The sequence below is a fragment of the Primulina eburnea genome, chromosome 5, assembly GCF_022965805.1.
Source record: "Primulina eburnea isolate SZY01 chromosome 5, ASM2296580v1, whole genome shotgun sequence".
Classification (NCBI taxonomy): domain Eukaryota; kingdom Viridiplantae; phylum Streptophyta; class Magnoliopsida; order Lamiales; family Gesneriaceae; genus Primulina; species Primulina eburnea.
This window is the reverse complement of record NC_133105.1, coordinates 11,330,657-11,353,698: the sequence shown is the minus strand read 5'-3', so window position 1 is coordinate 11,353,698 and position 23,042 is coordinate 11,330,657. Positions and strand designations below refer to the sequence as shown.

At 36.9% G+C, this 23,042-nt stretch overlaps 1 protein-coding gene across 1 annotated transcript; it reads left to right on the top strand.

Annotated features, from left to right (window-relative positions):
* Nucleotides 1-10,981: 10,981 nt before the first annotated feature.
* On the top strand, nt 10,982-21,863 carry LOC140833002 (eukaryotic translation initiation factor). The gene is made up of 5 exons (XM_073197359.1): nt 10,982-11,237; nt 14,206-14,380; nt 14,500-14,625; nt 21,483-21,548; nt 21,627-21,863. Exons 1-5 carry the CDS (start codon nt 11,071-11,073, stop codon nt 21,672-21,674), a joined length of 582 nt encoding a protein of 193 aa, XP_073053460.1. The 5' UTR covers nt 10,982-11,070; the 3' UTR covers nt 21,675-21,863.
* Nucleotides 21,864-23,042: the final 1,179 nt, after the last annotated feature.

Here is a 23,042-nt window from a genome sequence, read left to right as displayed (position 1 = left end):
TGATCTTGAAACTTATTTGTAAATATTGTATATTCTAAATTCTTTCTTAGTTGATTCAGCAACATAAAACAAGGATAAATGCCGCTTGAGCTTGATACTAGAATCTATGATGTTGTGTACCATGTTTCATAAAAAATACATAGAGATGTCCAATCATGCGGATGGGTAATCATATTATGATTGTAATGAACAACCCTCTATCGGACTTTCCTTTAGGTATATCAAACAGAACTGTGAGAAATTGAAAAGAAGAAAAGACATCAACCCAGCACAACCCGAGTTGATGTAGCATGAAAGTATTATAGGATATGGATGAAACCAAATTCTAATTCCAAGGAGGTAAAAGCATGTCATGAATTTGGAGCTCTTGCCTCAGTTTATATTACATCACTTAACTTCCCAAAAATATCAGAAATATCAAAATGGATTCAGGAAGCTGTTAATGAAATATTGGCAAATAATTATTATTTGTCAAAAGGAAATATTCTAATGCTTTAATTTTTTAGTGTAGTACCAGAACCGGCCGGGAAAGACTCACATGAAGCCTTTCGCTTTATCAACTTGAGAGGACCAGACATAAACGTTCAAAAGTTCATAAAGAGTCCTCCGGATTATGAAACACTTCTTGTCACTGAAAAATCTCCACTAGACGAGCATGAAGATTATGAGCTTGTCTCACAGAGATGGACAAAGTTAGGTTTCAATTTAAGTCTTATCAAAATTCTGTAAATTGATTTTTTTTTGTTAAATACTACAACAAGAAAAACTACAAGCTTTGCAGAATAAATATCTGAAAAGAAAAGAAATTTTGTGTGGAACAGCAAGCTGTTGGAGAGTAAAGAAACTTGTCAAAAATTCTACAATATGACTCATGTGGGAAGATGGTCAGAGGAAATCTGGCTAGAATGTCCAAACTAGAAAGAGCCAGAATTCAGGAAAGGTTTTCGACCCAGATCTGACTGAAAAAATAATGCAGAACAATTCCAAGTGGCAAATGTTCACAAAAGTCACGTTTTCTGTTGCGTGTTTTCACTACCGCAAGTGTACGGTGTCAAGTTTTAGTACTGGTTAGAGTACAGATATCGATCCCACGAGGAGTGTATATATAAATGTATATCAGTGCTTGTAATTAAAATAGTCCAAACTTTATCTAGATAATTCGATAGAATGGTTGATTTACTTAAACAAATAGATTGAAAACAAATAATAATCTAATACCAGATAGAAGAAAATATCAAGGAGAAAAAGTATCTAGAGAAATGATTTCACTAAGTTTCTACAATAATTCTTCCTGGTTGTATTTAAATAAAAAATTCCTATTATTTAATGGCCAAGAACATTTACGTATTTTATTCACCATTTCCCAAGTGACGAATAGATTGTACCAATCAAATTTCGATTCAATTATTCCTAATAAAATCTACGTTTAATTGGTAAAGGCAAACAATGTTCTTACCCAAGCCTCGCTAAAGTTATACGCCTTCCGAACGATATAAACATTCAACGATGTGTCTCTAATGATCTATAATCCTAGTCCCTCTCCCGAGTGTAGAACTAATCAGACAACATACAATTTATGGCCAGTAAATTGCAGTCAACTCAATACAAAGAAACACAATTAAATAGAAAGGAATTCAATCATGTAAATAACCGAGTCAAATTATCGTTTCCACAAAGCTACGTCATTCTCTAGACTAGAAAGTCAGTTCATGACGAAATTGAAATAAAAACAACTCATGTTCAAAGTTTTAGACATTGAAATACGAGAAATGATAAACACGAAAGACAGATAACAAATCCGAAGTGTCGTCTCTGTCCCCAGATTCGTCGCTCTTCGTCTTTGTAATTGATCTGCGCGTGTCTTGCCTTCGTCTCGCTTTCGCTCCGAGTCTTCTCCCTGTATTTTCGTCCCAAAACGGCGTCCCTTTTCTCTGAACCCTCGTTTCTCTTTTTATATCCCTCTTCCGGGCCATAAGTCGAAGCTCATTTAGTCTTGTTTCACCGCCATTAGCGCCGCGGCGCTGAGTAAGTGGCGCCCAGGCGCCCGTCGTTCGTGAGCGTTAGCGCCGCGGCGCTTGTTCCTTAGCGCCTAGGCGCTTGTTCCTAGGCATGCGTCGCTGATTTTGTAGCGCTGCAGCGCTAGTCTTTCGCAAATTGTGGCGCTGCAGCGCTTGTTGTGGCGCTGCGGCTCTGATTCTTTCGCTGTTTTACGCTCAAAAACATCCTTGATTGCTCTCCAACATCCCAAAATTGTATATTCCATGGACTACACAAAAACAACAAAAACCAAGCATAAATCAGCTCGAAACCAGCATAGATCAAATGGATTAACAGTAAAATTAAGTGCAATTCTTGTACTTATCAAACGCCCCAAACTTGAACTTTTGCTAGTCCCGAGCAAAATAAAAGTAAAAATAGGAATGCAGACTCAAACAAGAAATAAACGCTAACAACTATAGTCATAGATATGCCAAAAGTGACGGTGGCCTCAGATTCATTTATTTTCATGTGATTCGTATTTGTTCGAGAGTCATGTACGTGTGTGGTATGTCAATGTTTATCTACCTCATTGAATGCGCAAATAGATTCACAATGCCAATCGCCTCATAAACTTAAGAAGTCCTCAGTTTGGTGCAACTTACACTTCATTAAAATACACAGTTACTTACACAGATCACAAAGGGCTTTATTGGTGATTGTTTGGCTCAAAAGATATTCATCACAAGTATACCCAAGCTGAAGTCACACAATGAGATGCTTGCATGCAAATGATTAAAGTCTATACTCGTTAACCATATTTATCAGGTATCCATAAGCTTGACTTGAACAACTTTTCTCCACTAGTATATTGGATAAATGTGACAAGGTTAATATGTCTTGTAGGCTTGTAACGTTAGGCTACGGCTTATGGCTACAATAAAGGCATATCAAAATTTGAGAGAAATATTTGAACTTCATCAATTTCACTCATTTTCATTTTCTTTTCACTCACCACCCACTTATTGTTTTCCTTTCATTCATATCCTTCATTTCCCAAATGCTTTCTTTCTCACCACTTTTGATTCATTCTTTTCATCGTTTTTCTTCTATTTGAACTCCTTACTGTACATTCATTTTCTCTCTTTTTCTTTTCAAGGAGTGTTTGAATCATTCCAACACCAATGAACTTATTTCTCTCAAAATTTAGGTAGGACAATAAGTGTATAAGTTTCATTAGGTAGTTGTTGTGGGATGTAGAATAAATACAAGTGGGGGCTAATTGTGTGTCATTGACACACACCATTTGATTTTTAGTAAGCTCAAAATGAGACACTAGGGATATTTCATGTTCGTTAGGTAGACTCGAAGGCTTGAACGGTTCCAAAGATCGCCTAAATCATTCTTATGTCACATATTATCCGTATTTCGCCTCGAAAGGTGTCCAAACAAGTTCTAGATTCCGTCAATCCATTAGTCAACTCATACAAACCAGTCACATGCAATTTCCAATCAAAATGATATATGATATAGGTGCACAAAGAACAGTCAAGCATCTCAATCTACTCGAGGCTCAATGGGCTAACAATTGATAATGAGCAAAGAAGATAGGCCCAAAGATATTGCGAATGAATGCCTAGATCATTTCTGTGTTCGCAAAAGTGTCAGTCAATGTCATGCAAGGGTTACTAAAAATCAGACTTCTCTCGTTTAGTTAGCATCACAGGCACGCAAATAGTCTCTGAGCATCAAATAATATCAACAAACATGACAGTGCAATAAAATGTGACTCCCAAGTAATTACGAATACATTCATGCTTCAGACTCACGATTTTATTTTCATCATCGGCCTCACAATAGCTTATCCATGACTAGTCCTAACAATTCTAACATGCAAGGAAAATAAAGAAACGATTTTTATTTATTTATTTTTTTTAAACAGAAAGTGCAGGTAATAACTAATCAAGATCTAAAAATAAGAACTGAGAACTGAAATCCACAAATAACACAGAGTAAAGCAGAATAAAGGTGCAGAGTAAACGACAGTAAATGACAAGTCAGAGTAAACAGAGTGACTGGGCAGAGAATGACAAGTAATGACAATGACAAGTGATGACAAACGACCCCCACAAACTTAAATACGTGCATTGTCTCCAATGTACAGTAATAAAGCATGAAAAACAGGGGACCACGTACCTCACACAGTGAGCGTCAGGACTCACTGTCCTCGCCTAATTGATCAGGCTCCTCCTCCTCATCATCAGGTTCATGTCCGAATGTAGGCTGTGGTGGGTATGACTCACCAGAAGGATTGGTAGGAGGGTAATGCTGCGAAAACACGCGATGATAATCATAAACATATGCCTGGTGCTCGCGCGTCATCCTCAACAATGTATCCAGCTTTCGGTCAACTTCATCCATACGGGGGTCGCTGGTCTATGCATGTGACGGCTGTGGGGCGGGCTGTGTCGGTGCACCACTGCCTGAGGCCTCTCCTGAATCATGAATAACCCTTTGGCTTCTCCTATCCCTCGGGAGGGCTCCAGATAGTGATATATCGCCTTTTGTATGTAGTAAAGTCTCACTGTCATCCCAAGTAACACCCGCTACATGGCAGAGGTCGGAGATAGTCGATGAGTGGGGCATGCTGACAGTGGATGTACCCCTAGCAGCCTGTAGAATAGATGTCATAATAACTCGGCCTGCGTCCACAGTCTTGCCAGTGAGGATGCAAAAGACCAATGATGCCTTCTTCTTCGTCACATCTGACACGTGCCCAGATGGAATCAACCGCGAGGCCACGAAATGAACCAGTTGTAGGCCTCCCTTCTCAGTGACGTCGCTGGAAATGTGATCGGGGCTCGTTGATTGTTGAGTTTCCAAACTGTACCCGGTGCACAAAGTGTGTTGATGACAGTATCATAGGGATACGGGTCTCTCATAAACAATGTGTACCCGTCTGTCTCATAATTTGGCATTCCATACAGTGAATTGATAGTCGTGCTGTCGAAGGCAACCATCCGTCCTCGAATCCTCACGTGAAACTGCTCATGCTTTACCTTCAGATTTGCATAAAACTCCCTCACAAGGGACATCACAGCATCAGCCGGGGGCTTAACAAATTCACCCCAATTCAATTCTCTAGCTCGAACCAACGTAATAATATCTTGGCGGCACTGCTCTATACCCCTCTCTCTCTCTGCATGCTTTTCTCTAACAACTTCATGTAATTCTCGGCGGCATTTGCATCCCAAAATCGTCGTCTATCAAAAGTGACAGCGGACGATGACTCGCCCTCGCCAGATTCACCACGCTTGCTCTTTTTCTTTGGTGCCATATTTCAATTCAATATCAACTCACTTTACAACAGTAGTCAACAATTCAATACCCCCAATATCAACACAAACAATCAATTAACGATCCCGTCCAACAAGCAATTCTCCGAATCAAACAATTCCTAACAACAAACTCACTGAGACAATTGATCGAACACCTTACATGTATCAACCCAAGAACTCAATTCCACTAATCCCAAACATGAAAATCGAGCAATATGATACCAATAGCAAGTACCTTGTTGTAAAGGGCTCAAATTTTGTTCTACTTCGTCGTGGGTTGAATTTTTTTTTCCAAGAACTTTCGTTGAAATCTTGAGCCAACTGGGGTTAGGAGTGAGAAACTTTAGGTGGATTTGGAGTGAGGATGATATGAGTGGTGTATTGTAGTGTTTAGAGGTTGAATTTGTAGGAGACTTAAGGTGGAAGTCGATTTTTTGGTGGTGGAGTGGAATAAGGGCCGCGATGCTAAATTCTTAGGTTTCTGAAGAATGAAATCTCGCCCCTTTTTTTATATAATTCGCGAACTAGCGCAGCGGCGCTGAGTAAGTGGCGCCACAGCACTAGACCCACGGCCCTTTAGCGCCGCAGCGCTGTGTAAGTGGCGCCGCAGCGCTAGACCCACGGCCCTTTAGCGCCGCAGCGCTGTCTATATAGCGCCTAGGCGCTAACAAATTCGAAAGTCTGGTGCCGCAGCGCTGTTTTTCTAGAGCCTAGGCGCTTGCTCTTCGGATGCCTTAGCGCTGCGGCGCTATTCTTGTGGCGCTGGGGCGCTGAATTTTTCGGATTTTTGTCCAATTAAGCTCCTTTCCATGCCCAGCTAAACTTTGTACCTGCAAAAGAGAACAAATATCAATGTCTAATATTCACATGCCAAATTAAATCAAATAAAATAAGAAAACGTAAAAACAATAATACTATTGAAATTAAAATAAAATAAAGAAAACGAAAGCAATAAGTGAAACTGGTTGGGTTGCCTCCCAACTAGCGCTTGGTTTAACGTCGTCAGCCCGATTGTCACTAGTCTGTTCATGGTGGGTCGTATGATTTCTTGGATGCCTTTATTTCCACCAGCTGACCTTCGACTTCCATGGTCATCTTTCTTCGTTTCACGTCAATGATAGCTCCAACAGCAGCAATAATGGTCGTCCTAGAATAACGTGAACGTTCTGACTATTCCCCTTGTCGAGTACCACGAACTCTGCTAGAACCTTCAATTTGTCGATCCGAAGTTCAACATCTTCTACAATACCCAACGGTGTCCTGATAGATTTATCTGCCATCTGTATGCTCATGCCTGTGGATCTCATTCCGCTCAACCCAAGTTTCTCGTAGAGAGAACTTGGCATTATGTTTATGCTCGCTCCTGAGTCACAGATAGCTTTTTCCACCAATTGACTCCCTATTTCACATGGCATAATAAATTCACCGGGATCTAGCAACTTCTGAGAAAGATTTCTCCGTGTTCCTTCAGTAGATTCACCTTCCACCTGATCTGCAAACTTATTATTAGTGTGTAGGCTCTTGAGATCTTCAAGACCTTTTTTCTTTTGAAATTCAGCTTGTAATTGTAAAAATCTCTGGGGGTAGGGAAGTAAAGAAAGATCAATGAATTGATTTAAATCATAGCTCTCAGATTTCTTACCTCGGACTCTTTTGGTTGGAATTAGCTTTTCATCCCGAACAGGTGTGGGTTCAACCTCCTTCTCTTCTCTGCCTACCACACCAAACTCTTCATGCTGTATAAAAATGGCATTCACTTCTCTCAGATTTGGGTCTGCGGTCTTTTGCACTGCGCCTGATGGTTGAGATGTGAGTTGCTTCGTTATCTGCCCCACTTGTGATTCAAGGATTTTCAAGGTAGCACAAATACTCGCCATGTGTGTCTCAAGGTTGTCAAGCCTAGACTCAGTCGTAGACATCCTCTTACCAGATTCAGAAACGAATGTCCCTACCAAGTCCTCAAATGATGGCTTCCTTTCCCCATTTGATGTATTGAACCCCGGTGGAAGATTCAATACATTCTTATTATTTGCGTAAGAAAAATTTTCATGGTTTCTCAAACCATGATGATAAGTATTAGGGGAAGGGTTACCTCTATATCCTCCATAGCCTCCAAAGTTCTTGTTGGTGACGTACTGCACCTCTTCAGGAACTTGCAATTCTTCAACAACAAACGATTGTCCCTCAGTGTTTGATGTACTCACTTTATTCATGGTTGCTAACTGTGTAGCTAATGCTGATACTTGCGCAGTGAGTGATGTGATAGGATCCACGGCATAAACTCCAGCCGTTCTCTTTATTCCTGACCTCTCAGACGGCCATTGGTAGCTATTAATAGTCATCTGCAAGCAAGTCGTAGGCTTGAGCAGGAGATTTGGCAAAGATCGTGCCACCTGCCGCTGCATCCACTGTTGTCCGTGTTTGACCATTCAATCCATTATAAAACAACTCAATCTGCACCCAGTCTTCGAAACCGTGATTCGGGCACCTCCGCAACAACTCTTTATACCTTTCCCAAGCTTCATACAACTGCTCGTAGTCTGTCTGTCTAAAAGTGCTGATCTCAATCTTTAATTGTGCAGACTTCGCATGTGGAAAATATTTAGAAAGGAACTTCGTCGCCAGCTCCTGCCATGTCGTGATGCTTCCTAACGGCAGTGATTGGAGCCATCCTCTTGCTTGATCCCTGAGAGAAAAAGGAAACAAACGCAATCTAATAATGTCGTCAGGAACATTATTAATTTTTACCGTATCTGTGATTTCCAAGAAAGTTCTCAGGTGAACGTGAGGATCTGAAGTAGCAGTTCCAGCGAACTGGTTTTGTTGAACCATATTGATAAGGGCAGGCTTCAGCTCAAAAAATTGTTGGCATTTATGGTCCCCCGAGCAATACCAGAGTAATGATTGTTGATCACTGGTCGGAAGTGATCTCTGATAGGAATAGCCTCTGGCTGGACGTGTCTGTCATTCTCTCTGTTCTCGGCCATTTCTTGGATCTCTTCTCTTCTTGCTTTTCTTAATCTTCTCGTAGTTCTTTCGATCTCCGGATCAAAAATAAGCAAGTCAGGGCTTTGCGATCTTAGCATGCACTGTCAAGCAGAAAAAAAATGAAAAACTCAAACAATATAAACTAAAATAAAAATAAAAGCTCTAAATTAAAATCTAGACTAATTGGTAACAATACTGATATAAATTCAAGTTTGACACTCCCCGGCAACAGCGCCAAAAACTTGTTGCGTGTTTTCACTACTGTAAATGTACGGTGTCAAGTTTTAGTACTGGTTAGAGTACAGATATCGATCCCACGAGGAGTGTATATATAAATGTATATCAGTGCTTGTAATTAAAATAGTCCAAACTTTATCTAGATAATTCGATAGAATGGTTGATTTACTTAAAAAAATAGATTGAAAAAAAAAATAATCTAATACCAGATAGAAGAAAATATCAAGGAGAAAGTATCTAGAGAAATTATTTCACTAAGTTTCTACAATAATTCTTCCTGGTTGTATTTAAATTCCTGATTTCCTTTTATTTAATGGCCAAGAACACTTACGTATTTTATTCACCCTTTCCCAAGTGACGAATAGATTGTACCAATCAAACTTCGATTCAATTATTCCTAATAAAATCTACGTTTAATTGGTAAAGGCAAACAATGTTCTTACCCAAGCCTCGCTAAAGTTATACGCCTTCCGAACGATATAAACATTCAACGATGTGTCTCTAATGATCTATAATCCTAGTCCCTCTCCCGAGTTGTAGAACTAATCAGACAACATACAATTTATGGCCAGTAAATTGCAGTCAACTCAATACAAAGAAACACAATTAAATAGAAAGGAATTCAATCATGTAAATAACCGAGTCAAATTATCGTTTCCACAAAGCTACGTCATTCTCTAGACTAGAAAGTCAGTTCATGACGAAATTGAAATAAAAACAACGCATGTTCAAAGTTTTAGACATTGAAATACGAGAAATGATAAACACGAAAGACAGATAACAAATCCGAAGTGTCGTCTCTGTCCCCAGATTCGTCGCTCTTCGTCTTTGTAATTGATCTTCGCGTGTCTTGCCTTCGTCTCGCTTTCGCTCCGAGTCTTCTCCCTGTATTTTCGTCCCAAAACGGCGTCCCTTTTCTCTGAACCCTCATTCTCTTTTTATATCCCTCTTCCGGGCCATAAGTCGAAGCCCATTTAGTCTTGTTTCGCCGCCATTAGCGCCGCGGCGCTGAGTAAGTGGAGCCCAGGCGCCCGTCGTTCGTGAGCGTTAGCGCCGCGGCGCTTGTTCCTTAGCGCCTAGGCGCTTGTTCCTAGGCATGCGGCGCTGATTTTGTAGCGCTGCAGCGCTAGTCTTTCGCAAATTGTGGCGCTGCAGCGCTTGTTGTGGCGCTGCGGCTCTGATTCTTTCGCTGTTTTACGCTCAAAAACATCCCTGATTGCTCTCCAACATCCCAAAATTGTATATTCCCTGCACTACACAAAAACAACAAAAACCAAGCATAAATCTGCTCGAAACCAGCATAGATCAAATGGATTAACAGTAAAATTAAGTGCAATTCCTGCACTTATCATTTTCCTCCGGGACAATATAAAAGCAAAAGATTCCCCGACAACGTAAAGAATACATGTGATCTAACCATTCAATTAGTGGAGGATGAGCCACTCAACCAATACAATATGATAGACCACTAACTAGTGGTACATCAACTAAAAGATGTGGTCGGCCAAAAATGGCAATGTAATTCACAAGTTTGAAGTCCGGATTTCAAATCTACCAAGACTTCTATATATATCGAGACAGAAAGAAGACAGAGATATAATTCAATCTCTTCATTTTTCTTTCAAAAGAAAATTTATAATATTTTTATTTTATGTGTGTTGTATTTCCAGCTGAGTGGGTCTCATGTAAGACCGTCTCACAGATCATAATCTGTGAGACCTCACAATAAAAAGTAATACTCTTAGCATAAAAAGTAATACTTTTTCATGGATGACCCAAATAAGATATCTGTATCACAAATACGATCCGTGAGATCATCTCACACAAGTTTTTGTCTTTCCAGCTGAGGTTACTATGTAATAATATGTTGTATGTTTGAATAAAATAACCAAGACTTACTGTCCATCTCATTTATTATTTTCTAAATTAAACTTCTTTGCTATTATATCATGAGGTGGGAAATAATACATGGTTGTACTAAGTGTTGTTTAATGGATCTATGTCAGGAACCATCAGTTGTATTTAGTGAGACTGTGAGAAACAATCTATAAACTCGATAGATACAACCCAATGACATTCTGGTCAAAGACGCAAAAATGTTTAAATTATTATATGAAAGCATGATGAGCTATTAAAAAAACCCCTTAATTTATGGCATATAGACTGGAAACTTTGCACAACCTTATATTTTTAGGCAAACTCGATAGATATAACATCACATATCGAAAAGAGAGTTCAAGAATGATTTTGCAAAATCTTAAATATAGTATGAAATTTAAACTAACTTTTGATTGACAATATAGTAAATTATAAAATATAGTAAAACATGAGGATTTGTTTAAAATTTGACCAATAAAAAATATAAAATATTAAAATAATAATAATAATTAAAAATTAAAAAAAAAAACAAATTAATAAAAGAAAGTGATGGAGCTTGCCATAGACCTCGAAAAGCGCCGTCTTGCCCACAAAAATCTCGCCCTAATTTCTTTCCCTCCGTGGAACCCATATTTTCTCGGGATTTGATAGAATGTCTAGCGAGGCGGCGGCGGAGGTGGAGGCGGAGGCGGTGGAGAAACAGCCGCACAAGCTGGAGAGGAAGTGGACGTTCTGGTACGACAAGCCGAAACAGGGGGCGGCCTGGGGCTCTTCTCTTCGTAAAGGCTATACATTTGACACTGTCGAAGAATTCTGGTGGTATGTTGTTATGTATTGATGAATAGTTTTTTTTTCAACTGTACCTGCTGATCCTCTAACCTTTGTATTATTGATGGATCCATGTTCCTCTAGAATTATCAAGCACTCATTTCATATTTCTTTGAAAGTAAATTATTTGATCAAGTACTTATAATCATATATTTCAATTACATCGACCAGACTAATTGGTATGACTTACAATTTTTGCAAAAGACCATTTAAACTAACTAATATTTTTTCTTATTTATTCAAGTTATAAAATTATTTACGGCATTGATGTACTTTCAAAACTATTTGACTAAATAAGTAAACTTTAAAAATATTCAATAAGTGGCTCAATTGACAAATTGAATTGGCAAAACGATGCTATTCAAATCGGTGGAAATAGTTGGATTCTTCTTTAATACATCAACAAAAAAAAATTATAATGTGCTTGATATCATGAAACATCCAATGTGGAAAAGATGAGGGCGTATAACCCACAGAGGAACAGACTATCGTAAAATAGAGTATGAAGTAAATTTAGTTTATTATCATCAGCATCGTGAAGAAACAATGGACATAAAGTTTAAACACTTTCTATGTAGGAAAGCCTTACATGTTGACATAAAGCTTAAACACTTTCTATGTTGGAAAGCATTACATGTTGACATAAAGTTTAAACACTTTCATTGTTGGAAAGCATTACATGTTTGCTTGCGATAAACAATCAGAATGGCTCATGTCATAGTGATAATTGATTGAGAAACTATATATTACTGAATCCTTCTTTTTAATTGTGATTAGAATTAGACAATCACGTGGTATTTTTTTCTGTAAAATGACTATCACCGTTTTCATTATTTGGTAGAATGGATATCCCCTCAAAATGCAAATTGAATTAGAAAACTTATTTTTAAAAATGTAGAAATAAGGAGGTAATCATCTGGCAGGCAGATATTTAATTACTCAAGATCCTAAATTTTCAAGTTTTCATCTTTTTATGGGTTGTTACTAGAATCGACTACCCAAACTTCGGTCATCAGTTATCCGAAACTGAAATCTTGGTGCATCCCTCATTCCCTTGACAGGACCAGTTTGTCATAGGTCTTATCTTCTACTCTTAGTCATTGAGCCTTAGGTAGCATTAGCCATTAAGTTCTGTATCGAAGGTGATCAATTCGTAGTTGGATGTTTTAGAATTTCTATCCCCATTTATTCAATGAATGACCAATTAAAGTGTTTCTGGCAGAAGCTTTGATTAGAGAATCCTTAAATTTGACTTTCTTGGATCATACGAAAGTTGAGATGACAACGAGTCTTCTCAGCCTTATGTAGTGAAATGTAAGCATGTTTACCAGTTTTAAATAAGTTAATCTTTGTTTGTCCTTTCCAGATGTGCATGCTTTTAATTCTTCCACTTGATTCAAAACTGGTCAAATTTATCATAACCATATTGCTCTAAGAAATCTGGGAGTGAGTTTTATGTGGACAAACTTGATCAAGTGCAATCCTATTGATGATTTTTTTTCTCTCATGTGAATCTAACTTATGTAACTGGTGAAACTCTCCAATAAAACCAAGCTATTGATTCTTGTGAAATTGGAATCCCTTCTCTACGCTGCTTGATGTGTTTAATTACTATGCGTTCATCTTTCAAAATCTGTGCAAGGTCTATAAATTCGTAAAACAATGATAATTATTGTCGCTAACATCCCAAAGATACCCAAAGATACTGAATACTTGGATCTTTTTAACTTGTGATTGAAAATATATCAAGTAGTGACCTGACAGTTGAAAATGAAAGAAGAAATTTATAATTTTTCAACTTAATGCTGTCGTCTACACCAAAACTCGAACTCCATTAATTAGAAACCATATGTTTTTTGTGGGAATATAATTTGGATCTCGGATATGATATTTTCAGTTAAATCTACTTTATGTCGGTGGTTGATCTTTACGTATTAGAGCCATTTCATGTCAAAGGTAGAAATTGCATCTATTTCTAGCTCCCTAAATCTTTAGAGATGCTCACTGGATTCCTTCGGGAGGCTTGCTTACACATATGGTCAAGTTGTTAAGGATTTGAATTTCTTCATTATTTAGAATTATACTTCTGAAAATTCGGTAAGAAATATGAAATTAATTGTAACCCTTCTTTTTCACAGCCATAATTAGTTTTGACAGTTGACTGGAGATAGTTTTATCCCTTGTCTCATCCTTTCTGCTCGTGCATGTTGTGTTTGGTAGTGCAGCAGTATCTGAGTGTCTTATCCATTTGTCATTTTACTTTTTTTTGGCCTGACATAAAAAGTAGCTACTTCTTTGCCCTTATATTTTTTAAAAACCATCCAATTTCCTTGAATATTTTTCTGGCATCAGACTTATATCTTGTTAATACGGCGGTATCTTGATCATATTCAATCTCATATAACAAAACAATTTTATTATTTCTACGTATGAGGAAAAGCCGGAGTCAAGAAATAGCGATGGCATGTTGTGTATTTGATGAGATTTTCTTTGGAATAAACTTTTTAATTTAGATCTCTGGTCTTCAGAGTCTCATATTTTTCCTTAAATGATTTCCTTTCACATGTCAACCACCCGGTTTAGTGTGATATATTATATCTCATGAGACGGAAACCTGTGGTTACAGTAATTTTCAACATTTAAGTCATATGTCCTGTGTTCTGTTGGATTTGCTGTTTGTCAAATATAAATTTTTGTCAAGTGCCTGAAATGCAAATTGTTGAAGTTTTTATATTACTATTATATCTGTTATTAAAATTTTCATGATCACGTCTGCATGGATGCTTGAAATGTACTGTAATTCATAAATAACTTCACTTGAAGAACAGTTCATTGAGGTCAGGTTGTATTAAACATCAGTCTGCATGAATATTTGTTTTATGCTTGTATTGAAAGTGTGGACATTATCGTAGATGCTCTCATGTTATCACGTCAAATGAAATTATGATTTTTCTCGCAGTTTGTATGACCAAATATTTAGACCCAGCAAGTTGCCTGGGAATGCAGACTTTCACTTATTCAGAGCTGGAGTTGAGCCCAAATGGGAAGACCTTGAGTGTGCTAGTGGAGGCAAATGGACTGTTACATCAAACAACGCCAAAAAGGCTGATCTTGATGACATGTGGCTTGAAACCGTAAAACATTTTAGTCATCCCTTGTTCTTAGTTTTTGGCATATTTATGACAATGATGCTGGAATTCATGGTTTTTTTCCTCAAAAATGTTTGTGTTTGAATCAATATTTCTTTTGTTAGTTAATGGCTTTAATTGGAGAGCAATTTGATGATGCTAATGAGATTTGTGGAGTGGTTGCCAACGTGCGCCAAAAGCAAGACAAGCTATCTCTGTGGACTAAGACTGCTGCGAATGAAGCACTTCAGGTATTTTTCTTTAAGTTAGTTCTTAGAAATATAATTTTCCCCAGATTTTATTTGTTTGGCAATGATTGAATCAGCTAATGATGTCCTCAATTGTCGGTTTTACTGTTACTATTGATCTATGTACCATTAGTTGACAAATTTATATGGCGATACAAAATGAAACAATTCCTGAATGACCTGAACAATGCAATAGCAGACCCTGATAAAAAAAGAACCTTAACCTGACACATCTTCAAAAATGAGTTGTGAGGTTATGCTTGCAATTCTGCATAATTTTTAATAGAGGGGATAACCTTACTACTTAGAATCATCCGCACGTGTGTTAATTTCTTAAGATGATGTTTCATCATCTATTTGGTCTGGCAACTTAGGTCATTGTTGTAATTTTTACAATATATAAATAAATAAACAATGTAGGTGGTTTGATATTGAAATGTCTAAAAGGAATGTTTTTTATTTTCACCAAAGACTAATTCTTGTTGTAACTGGATCTAGTAAGGTTGTTTGGGTCAATAGCCTCATATACTATCATTTAATAAATTATATTTTCAGATATAAAAATCTTGATGAATGTACAAAATGTTACAGCCCACTGGTTGGAGGATTCTTTCGGTTTTTTTTATTTTAAAAAAATTTAATGTGCCAGAGTTTGTTGGTTCAACCTGTGGATTATGGCAAAACTTGTATTAAACAAAAACATTTGAATGTTGGCATGACTGGTCACCAATAACAAAATTTAAAATATCTTTTGTAAATCAATCTCATTTGTTTAGCCAACATCCTCTCTATTCTCGATGTTGATTTTCCTATAATATTTCATATACTACGCAGTAGCTGTTGATTAATAATAATAATAACAGCAAAACTATCATTTACTATTCTTATAATATTAATTATTAATAATATTTTTGTTAGTATCCATAATTTTGTAAGACATTGTGATTAATATTTGTAAGTTAAAGTAAGAAGAGATGGAATAAGATATTAAAAAATATAAGAATAAAATCACTTGATTTAAAAAATTATAAATAAAAATGAAAATGAAAATAAAAGTAACAATTAGTTTAATGAATATTTTTTATTTCTATTTTTGTGTATTTTTCTACATTTAAGGATGTTGGAAATTTTAACTATAATAATTTTTAATTAATTAGAGTCTTGGACAAGTTCATTCAAGAATTGAGAGTGTAATAAATTAATTTAAGAAAAAAGATGAAGGTCGATGGAATAAAAAGCGAAAAACAAAGAGGCATAAAATGCCTTCAATATTTATTCAAGCTTCAAAGGCTGAATGAATCGAATTGAAATTACAATCTCAAGGTTCTACTGAATATAAAGAAAAGATTACACCTAATGATAAGATACCAATCTAATTTAAATAACAAGATAAAAACAAACTTTTTATTTATCCTAACAACCTTATCAACCTAATAATCTTATCAATACTTATCAACACTCCTCCTTAAGCTGGAATGTACAAGTTATACATTCCAAGCTTGTCAACCATCTTTTCGACAATGGCCTAAACAGGCCTTTTGTTAGGATATCGGCAGTTTGTCCCGAAGTTGGGGTATATGCTATGTTGATGGTTCCTTCATCTATCTTCTCTTTAATAAAGTGTCGATCAACTTCAACGTGTTTAGTTTGATCATGAAGTACTGGGTTGTGACATATGCTTATCGCAGCTTTGTTGTCGCAAAATAGTTTTAATGGCATACTTGCATTCATTTTCAGTTTTTCAAGTAACATTTTCAACCATAAAGCTTCACATATACCATGAGCCACTGATCTTAACTCGGCTTCTGCGCTGCTCCTTGCTACTACTGATTGTTTCTTACTCTTCCAAGTGACCAAATTTCCCCAGACAAAGGCACAATACCCTGATGTGGATCTTCTATCACCCACTGAACCGGCCCAATCTGCATCAGTGAATATTTCAATATTTCTTGCTTCTGTTTTCTTGAAGAGAAGTCCCTTTTAGGTACCTTAAGATTCGATAGACGGCTGTCATGTGTTCTTCAGACGGGGCATGCATAAACTGACTTACACAACTCACCGAAAAAGCTATGTCTGGTCTAGTATGGGCAAGATAAATTAGTCTCCCCACTAGGCGTTGATATCTTCCTTTCTCCACAGGGCAACCATTTTCTCTCAATTTCTGATTTGGATCCATGGGTTTGTCAGCTGGTTTACATCCTAGCATTCCTGTCTCATTCAAAAGATCAATCACATATTTCCGTTGAGATACCGAAATTCCAGATTTGTTTCTTGCCACTTCCATGCCAAGAAAGTACCTCAATTTTCCCAAGTCTTTCATTTCAAACTCAGCTGCAAGTTTCAGCTTCAGCCTTTCCATTTCATGTAGATCATCTCCTGTAAGAACAATGTCATCCACATAAACAATAAGAATTGTTATTTTTCCATCTTTGTGTTTGTAAAATAAGGTATGATCAGTATGAGCCTGTAGAAATTCAAGTTTTAGAATCACTTTGGTGAACTTATCAAACCAGGCTCGTGGAGATTGCTTCAGACCATAGAGGGACTTTTTTAACCTGCAAACTTTACCACTCTTCCTTTCTTCATCAAACCCAGGAGGTAGATCCATGTATACCTCTTCTTCTAGATCCCCATTCAAAAAGGCATTTTTTACATCTAGTTGATATAGAGGCCAATCTAGATTTGTTGCCAAGGATAATAAAACTCGTATTGTATTGATTTTTGCAACTGGTGCAAAGGTTTCTTGATAATCTACACCATAGGTTTGTGTGTATCCCTTCGCAACCAATCTTGCTTTGTAGCGTTCAACTGAGCCATTAGCCTTGTATTTAATCGTGAAGACCCACCTACAACCAACAGAGATTTTGTCCTTGGGTTGTTGAACAATGTCCCACGTTTCATTCATTTTTAGTGCCCGCATTTCTTCGAGGACAGCTTGTTTCCATCTGAGATCGTTCCAAGCTTCTTGGATTGTGGTTGGAACCTTAGCACTTGACAGATTAGAGATTAGTCCATGAACAGAAGCTGATAGATGTTCATATGCCACATACTTAGCCACTGGGTATTGTGTGCAAGATCTGGTTCCCTTTCGTAATGCAATAGGGACATCTAAATCTGGACATGAGACATCATGCTGTGGATCATCTAAAGTATCAACCGACCGAACCTCCGAGTTGGAGACTTGGCTGCCAAGAATCTTTGGTTCTACCACGGTATCTGGATGTTTCTTTCGTGAGAAGTGTAAAGGAAACGGCTATAGTAATTCTCCCCTTGCCGTTGACAGATTTGGAGTAGGAAGATTCCAATGATACTCCAAAGTATTGGGAAGGACTGGTTCTGAATTTGTGTGCTCTGTATTATGGACAGGGGTAGATTGTGCCTTTGGAAAGAATGCTTGTGTCTCGAAGAAGGTAACATCCCGAGAGATAAAATATCGTTTTGTATCAATTGAATAACACCGATAACCTTTTTGGGTCGAAGAGTATCCTAGAAATATGCATTTATGAGATCGAGGATCTAATTTACTCCTGTTTTGATCATGGATATGTACAAATGCAGTGCATCCAAAAACTCTAAGTTCTAAGGAAGATGACAGCCTATGTTCTGGATAGGATAGATGAAGGCGATCAAGAGGGGATTGAAACTCTAAGACACGGGAAGGCATTCTATTTATCAAATAACATGCTGTTAGAATGGCATCCCCCCAAAAATATTTAGGGACATGTGATGTGAATAAGAGAGCACGTGCTACTTCCAATAAGTGACGATTTTTCCTTTCTGAAATTCCGTTCTGTTGAGGTGTATTAACACAAGAACTTTGGTGAATGAGACCATGCTCACTTAAAAATTGGTTAAGCACAGAGTTGAAAAATTCAGTTCCATTATCTGTACGCAATATATGAATAGTAGCATCAAATTGCGTTTTGATCATGGAATAAAAGTTTCGAAAGGTTTGTTCCACCTCCGATTTTTCCCTTAAAAGATACACCCAACAGACACGAGTATGATCATCAGTAAAAGTGATAAACCATCGCCGATTGGAAGTAGTAGGTACTCGAGACGGTCCCCAAATATCACTATGAATTAGAGCAAACGGTTTAGATGATTTATATGAATGAGGAGGAAAAGGAACACGCGTATGTTTTGCCAATTGACAAATTTCACATTGAAACGAGTCATTATTTCGAAATAAATAAGGAAATAATCGTCTTAAATACAAGAAATTTGGATGTCCTAATCTGGAATGCAACAATAATATGTATTGTTTGCGAGAAAGAGGAGAATTCCCAACTGCTGTTTGAACATGGTGACTCACGATAGATTCATCCCGAAAGTAGTAGAGACCTGAGTTTGCCTTAGCACTGCCAATCCTCTTCTCCGAGGTTAGGTCCTGAAAAATACAAGTAGATGATGTGAAATTAACCGTACAATTCAAATCTTTTGTAAGTTTGCTGATGGACAATAAATTGCAGGACAAATTAGGCACATGCAAAACATCCTTTAGAACAATCGAATGATTGAGTAAGACAATTCCTACACCATGCACAAGAGTATATGATCCATCGGCAATTTTAACCTTTTGGTGACTTGTACTGGGAATATATGATAAAAACAAACTCTTACTGGAAGACATATGGTCCGACGCCCCAGAATCTATGATCCAAGTCTCACCTTTTGTAGTTAGGTCACTGAGGGCTGTGAATTTGGTACCTTTCTCAGCCAAGTTGGAACATCCAGTAGCATCAGAGAAGAATTTACAGAGTTGCTCCATTTGCGTCTTCGAGAAGCCTGCTGTAGATTGATTTTCATCTACATCTGAGTTGGCTGAAGCTTGAAGCTCCCTTTTTTCTCGATTTTTGAATTTGTTTGGGACCCAATTCGCTGGTTTACCGTGTATTTTCCAAGCAAGTTTCCACAGTATGATATGGTTTTTCACAATGTTCACACCACGGTTTGCCATTCTTCATATTAGGATCAACACGACTTTCTGAAGTGCGTGTGGCGAGGGCCGAATTTTCTGTGAAAGGTAATGTGTGAAGCATCACCCTTTTCCGGTTCTCCTCTCTACGAACCTCTGCGAAAACTCCATCGATTGATGGCAACGGCTTCATTCCCAAAATACGCCCACGAACCTCATCTAAACTTTGATCCAGCCTAGCAAGAAGGTCATAAACACGTTCCTTTGCGACCATCTCGCGATACAAGGTCCCATCGGCTGGATCTTTCCGTTCACAGACAGTGAATAGATCAATTTCATGCCACAATTTTTTGAGTGTGTTGAAGTATTGAGTGACAGAACCATCTCCTTGCTTCAAGTTTCGAATTTGATTACGTATTTCAAACACTTGAGATGAGTCTTCAAGGTCAGAGTACGCCAAAGTAACAGCATCCCAAATATCCTTAGCAGTGAGATGGAAGAGGTATATTTCACTTATACTTTCCTCCATCGAATTGATAAGCCATGTCATCACCATCGAATTTTGAGTATCCCATTTTTGATAGGTGGGATCCGTGGCAGAAGGTGGTGAAATGGTTCCATCAAGATACCCAATTCTCCCTTTGCCTCGAATTACCAATTGAGCGGAACGAGACCACTGAAGAAAGTTTTTTCCGTTTAGTTTGTGATTCGTAATTTGAAGAGGTGCAGATTCAAGGGTATGAGGGGAAGGAATTGTGTTCGATCCAGAGATTGTGGAAGAGCTTTCCGATCTGGATGCGTTATGGCTCCCAGAATATGCCATTTTAACCATCGGTAGAAGCCTTCAATTTTGCTCTGATACCATGAAGGTCGATGGAATAAAAAGCGAAAAACAGAGAGGCATAAAATGCCTTCAATATTTATTCAAGCTTCAAAGGCTGAATGAATCGAATTGAAATTACAATCTCAAGGTTCTACTGAATATAAAGAAAAGATTACACCTAATGATAAGATACCAATCTAATTTAAATAACAAGATAAAAACAAACTTTTTATTTATCCTAACAACCTTATAAACCTAATAATCTTATCAATACTTATCAACAAAAGAGATGAGATAAAATACCTTAGCATTTTTAATATATACTTTGATTATTTATAGTTAAGTGTCCTTTTAAAAAATGGAGTGCAAATAACATTCTCTTGATGATAGTACCTCAAGGTTTCATCAGAATGATTTAGGAGATAAATCATATTAGAGGTTAGAAAATAAAATTGGAGTTTTCAGTGAAAGAATATACTGATAAATTGTGGTGCACGGTATGTGGATAAATATTGGAGAGATGAATGAGAATGGAGAGAGCCTGAAGTTGGGTTAACAAATGAGATTTACTTATAGAAGAATTTTAAATTTATAAAACGTTACAAATAAATGAAGCAGCTGCTGCTGCCTCAAAGTTGCTATGCCCCTTTGTAGTTGTTGATCGGTTATGCCAACATCCAAATGCTTTAAGAACAAAAAAACAAACAAACAAATGGCGGATTCTGGTAAAAACCAAAGAAACTGGTGGATTCTTATGTTTTGTGTTTATTCCCCTGAAAACCCCACATTTTGTCAAAAAAAAAAATCTAATTTGTTATAAAAAAAAGTTAAAAACCTTTATAATGTGTTGATCAGAACTTTTTTTTTTGTTAATATCTGCCATTTTAGAGATTATTGTGTTATGTTTTGAGTATGTCTGAGGTCACCACCTATACACACACTCCACGCGAGCAGTTTTTCGCCTTGCGACTGGTAAATGCCTTAAAGATTACAGCACTGGCTTTTAAAAACTTATATGAATGATTTGACAATCATATGTTGGATTCTTGATCTTCATTGTGCTCTATTTGAAATCAAAGTACTGTCATCTCTAAAACTCTTAAGTATTTCTGTCCACAGATGGGCATTGGAAGGAAGTGGAAGGAGATCATTGACGTCACAGATAAAATCTATTACAACTTCCATGTACGCTTCATTGCTATTCTTACTTTTTCTGTTCTGCGATAGTTGGTTCCTATTCTTATTTGTTCTCCATCGATGTAGGATGATTCGAAGAGAGAAAGATCAGCCAAAAGTCGTTACAACGTGTGAAGATTGATCCTCAGGCCATGAGGTTGATCTTTTTTCTTTCCATTTCATGTTCGAATTGTCACCCGATAGAAAAATGCATGTACCTGCTGTGAGCTATTTTCGATACCGATTCTATCACTGATATATTGTCCACCAAATAGTGCTGTAATATTTTTGAATTGATATCTTGAATTTGTACTATTTCAATGATGTGATTTGTGTGGACTTTTGTGGCCTTCTTGATTGTGTGGACGAGATGGAGATCATTTAAGCTATTATCTCTAAAGTTTAGTGCAAACCCAACCCAGTCTTCACAAATTCTAGTTCCATAATAGTTGTAGATAGCTGCATAGTTTTTCATGTCTATTAGGAGATAATTTGAAATCGGAGTTTTAGTAATCATTTTGTACAACTATTTCATTTCTTTATAAAAGAAAAAACAAGGATTACATCTCTGAATATATTGATGATAAGGGATTTTATATATGAAAAAAAATATGAAATATTGGAGATAGTACTACTATTTTTAAAATATTGACAGTATGAATCTTCTTGCTTCTTTTTTGTGGGAGACACTATTGTAATTAAATCTTAGTTTGGATTTGTAACATGGTATTAAACATGAGGTACTAGAATGGTGTCCGAACTATTCTCTGTTCCCCAGTATTGTTGTCGACACCGACTTTGATTCGTTCTTATATCGATTCTCGGAGTTATATGATGATGTGACAAATGATCTGAAACATTTGAGAGCTCACCAGAACTCTCTTGAGGGGATCGTCGAAGAGTTGATGTGGCAACTGGTTTAATAATATTTGAGTTCTGGTGTTGTCATCGATTATAACTTTTGATATAATAAAAAGTGTTTGATCATATCGAGTTCTTAGAAATAAGTTGTTTGAATCACGATTAGTTCAGTAATATTATCACATCATATCAAAATTTTGGATAGATTGATAATATTTGTACTTTTCGATTCAGTAACTTTGATATACCGAAAACCTCAATAATTTTTCTATCAGTATTTTCTTTTCTTTTTTTTTAGACGTGATAAGCCTCTCGTCTTTCTTTATTGTATGGCCTACTGGCTACTGGTTTTTATAATAAATAAATACGCACCAGTGCGCTGTTGAATTTCCTTACGACCCTCAACTCAAAAATTGAATACATTAAACCTCAATCAAATAATTATTGGTCCATTAAATAATATTAACACCTATTTGGGTCCTAAGTCAACAATTCCTATTTTCTCATTTCAATGGTGCATGTATTTATAAAAAAGGAAATAAAATTAAATTAATCATATAACTGTGACAGATGAAATTTTGTGATGTATATCGACGATTATCAAGTTTGGGGACGTCAATTGTTTTTTTTTAAAAAAATAAT

Bases quoted from the DNA above. Each gene is read 5' to 3' on its own strand.
- LOC140833002 (XM_073197359.1), top strand. From the start codon at position 11,071: ATGTCTAGCGAGGCGGCGGCGGAGGTGGAGGCGGAGGCGGTGGAGAAA. The intron at 11,238-14,205 runs GTATGTTGTTAT...TTTTTCTCGCAG, and splicing joins ACTGTCGAAGAATTCTGGTG to TTTGTATGACCAAATATTTA. The intron at 14,381-14,499 runs GTAAAACATTTT...TTCTTTTGTTAG, and splicing joins ATGACATGTGGCTTGAAACC to TTAATGGCTTTAATTGGAGA.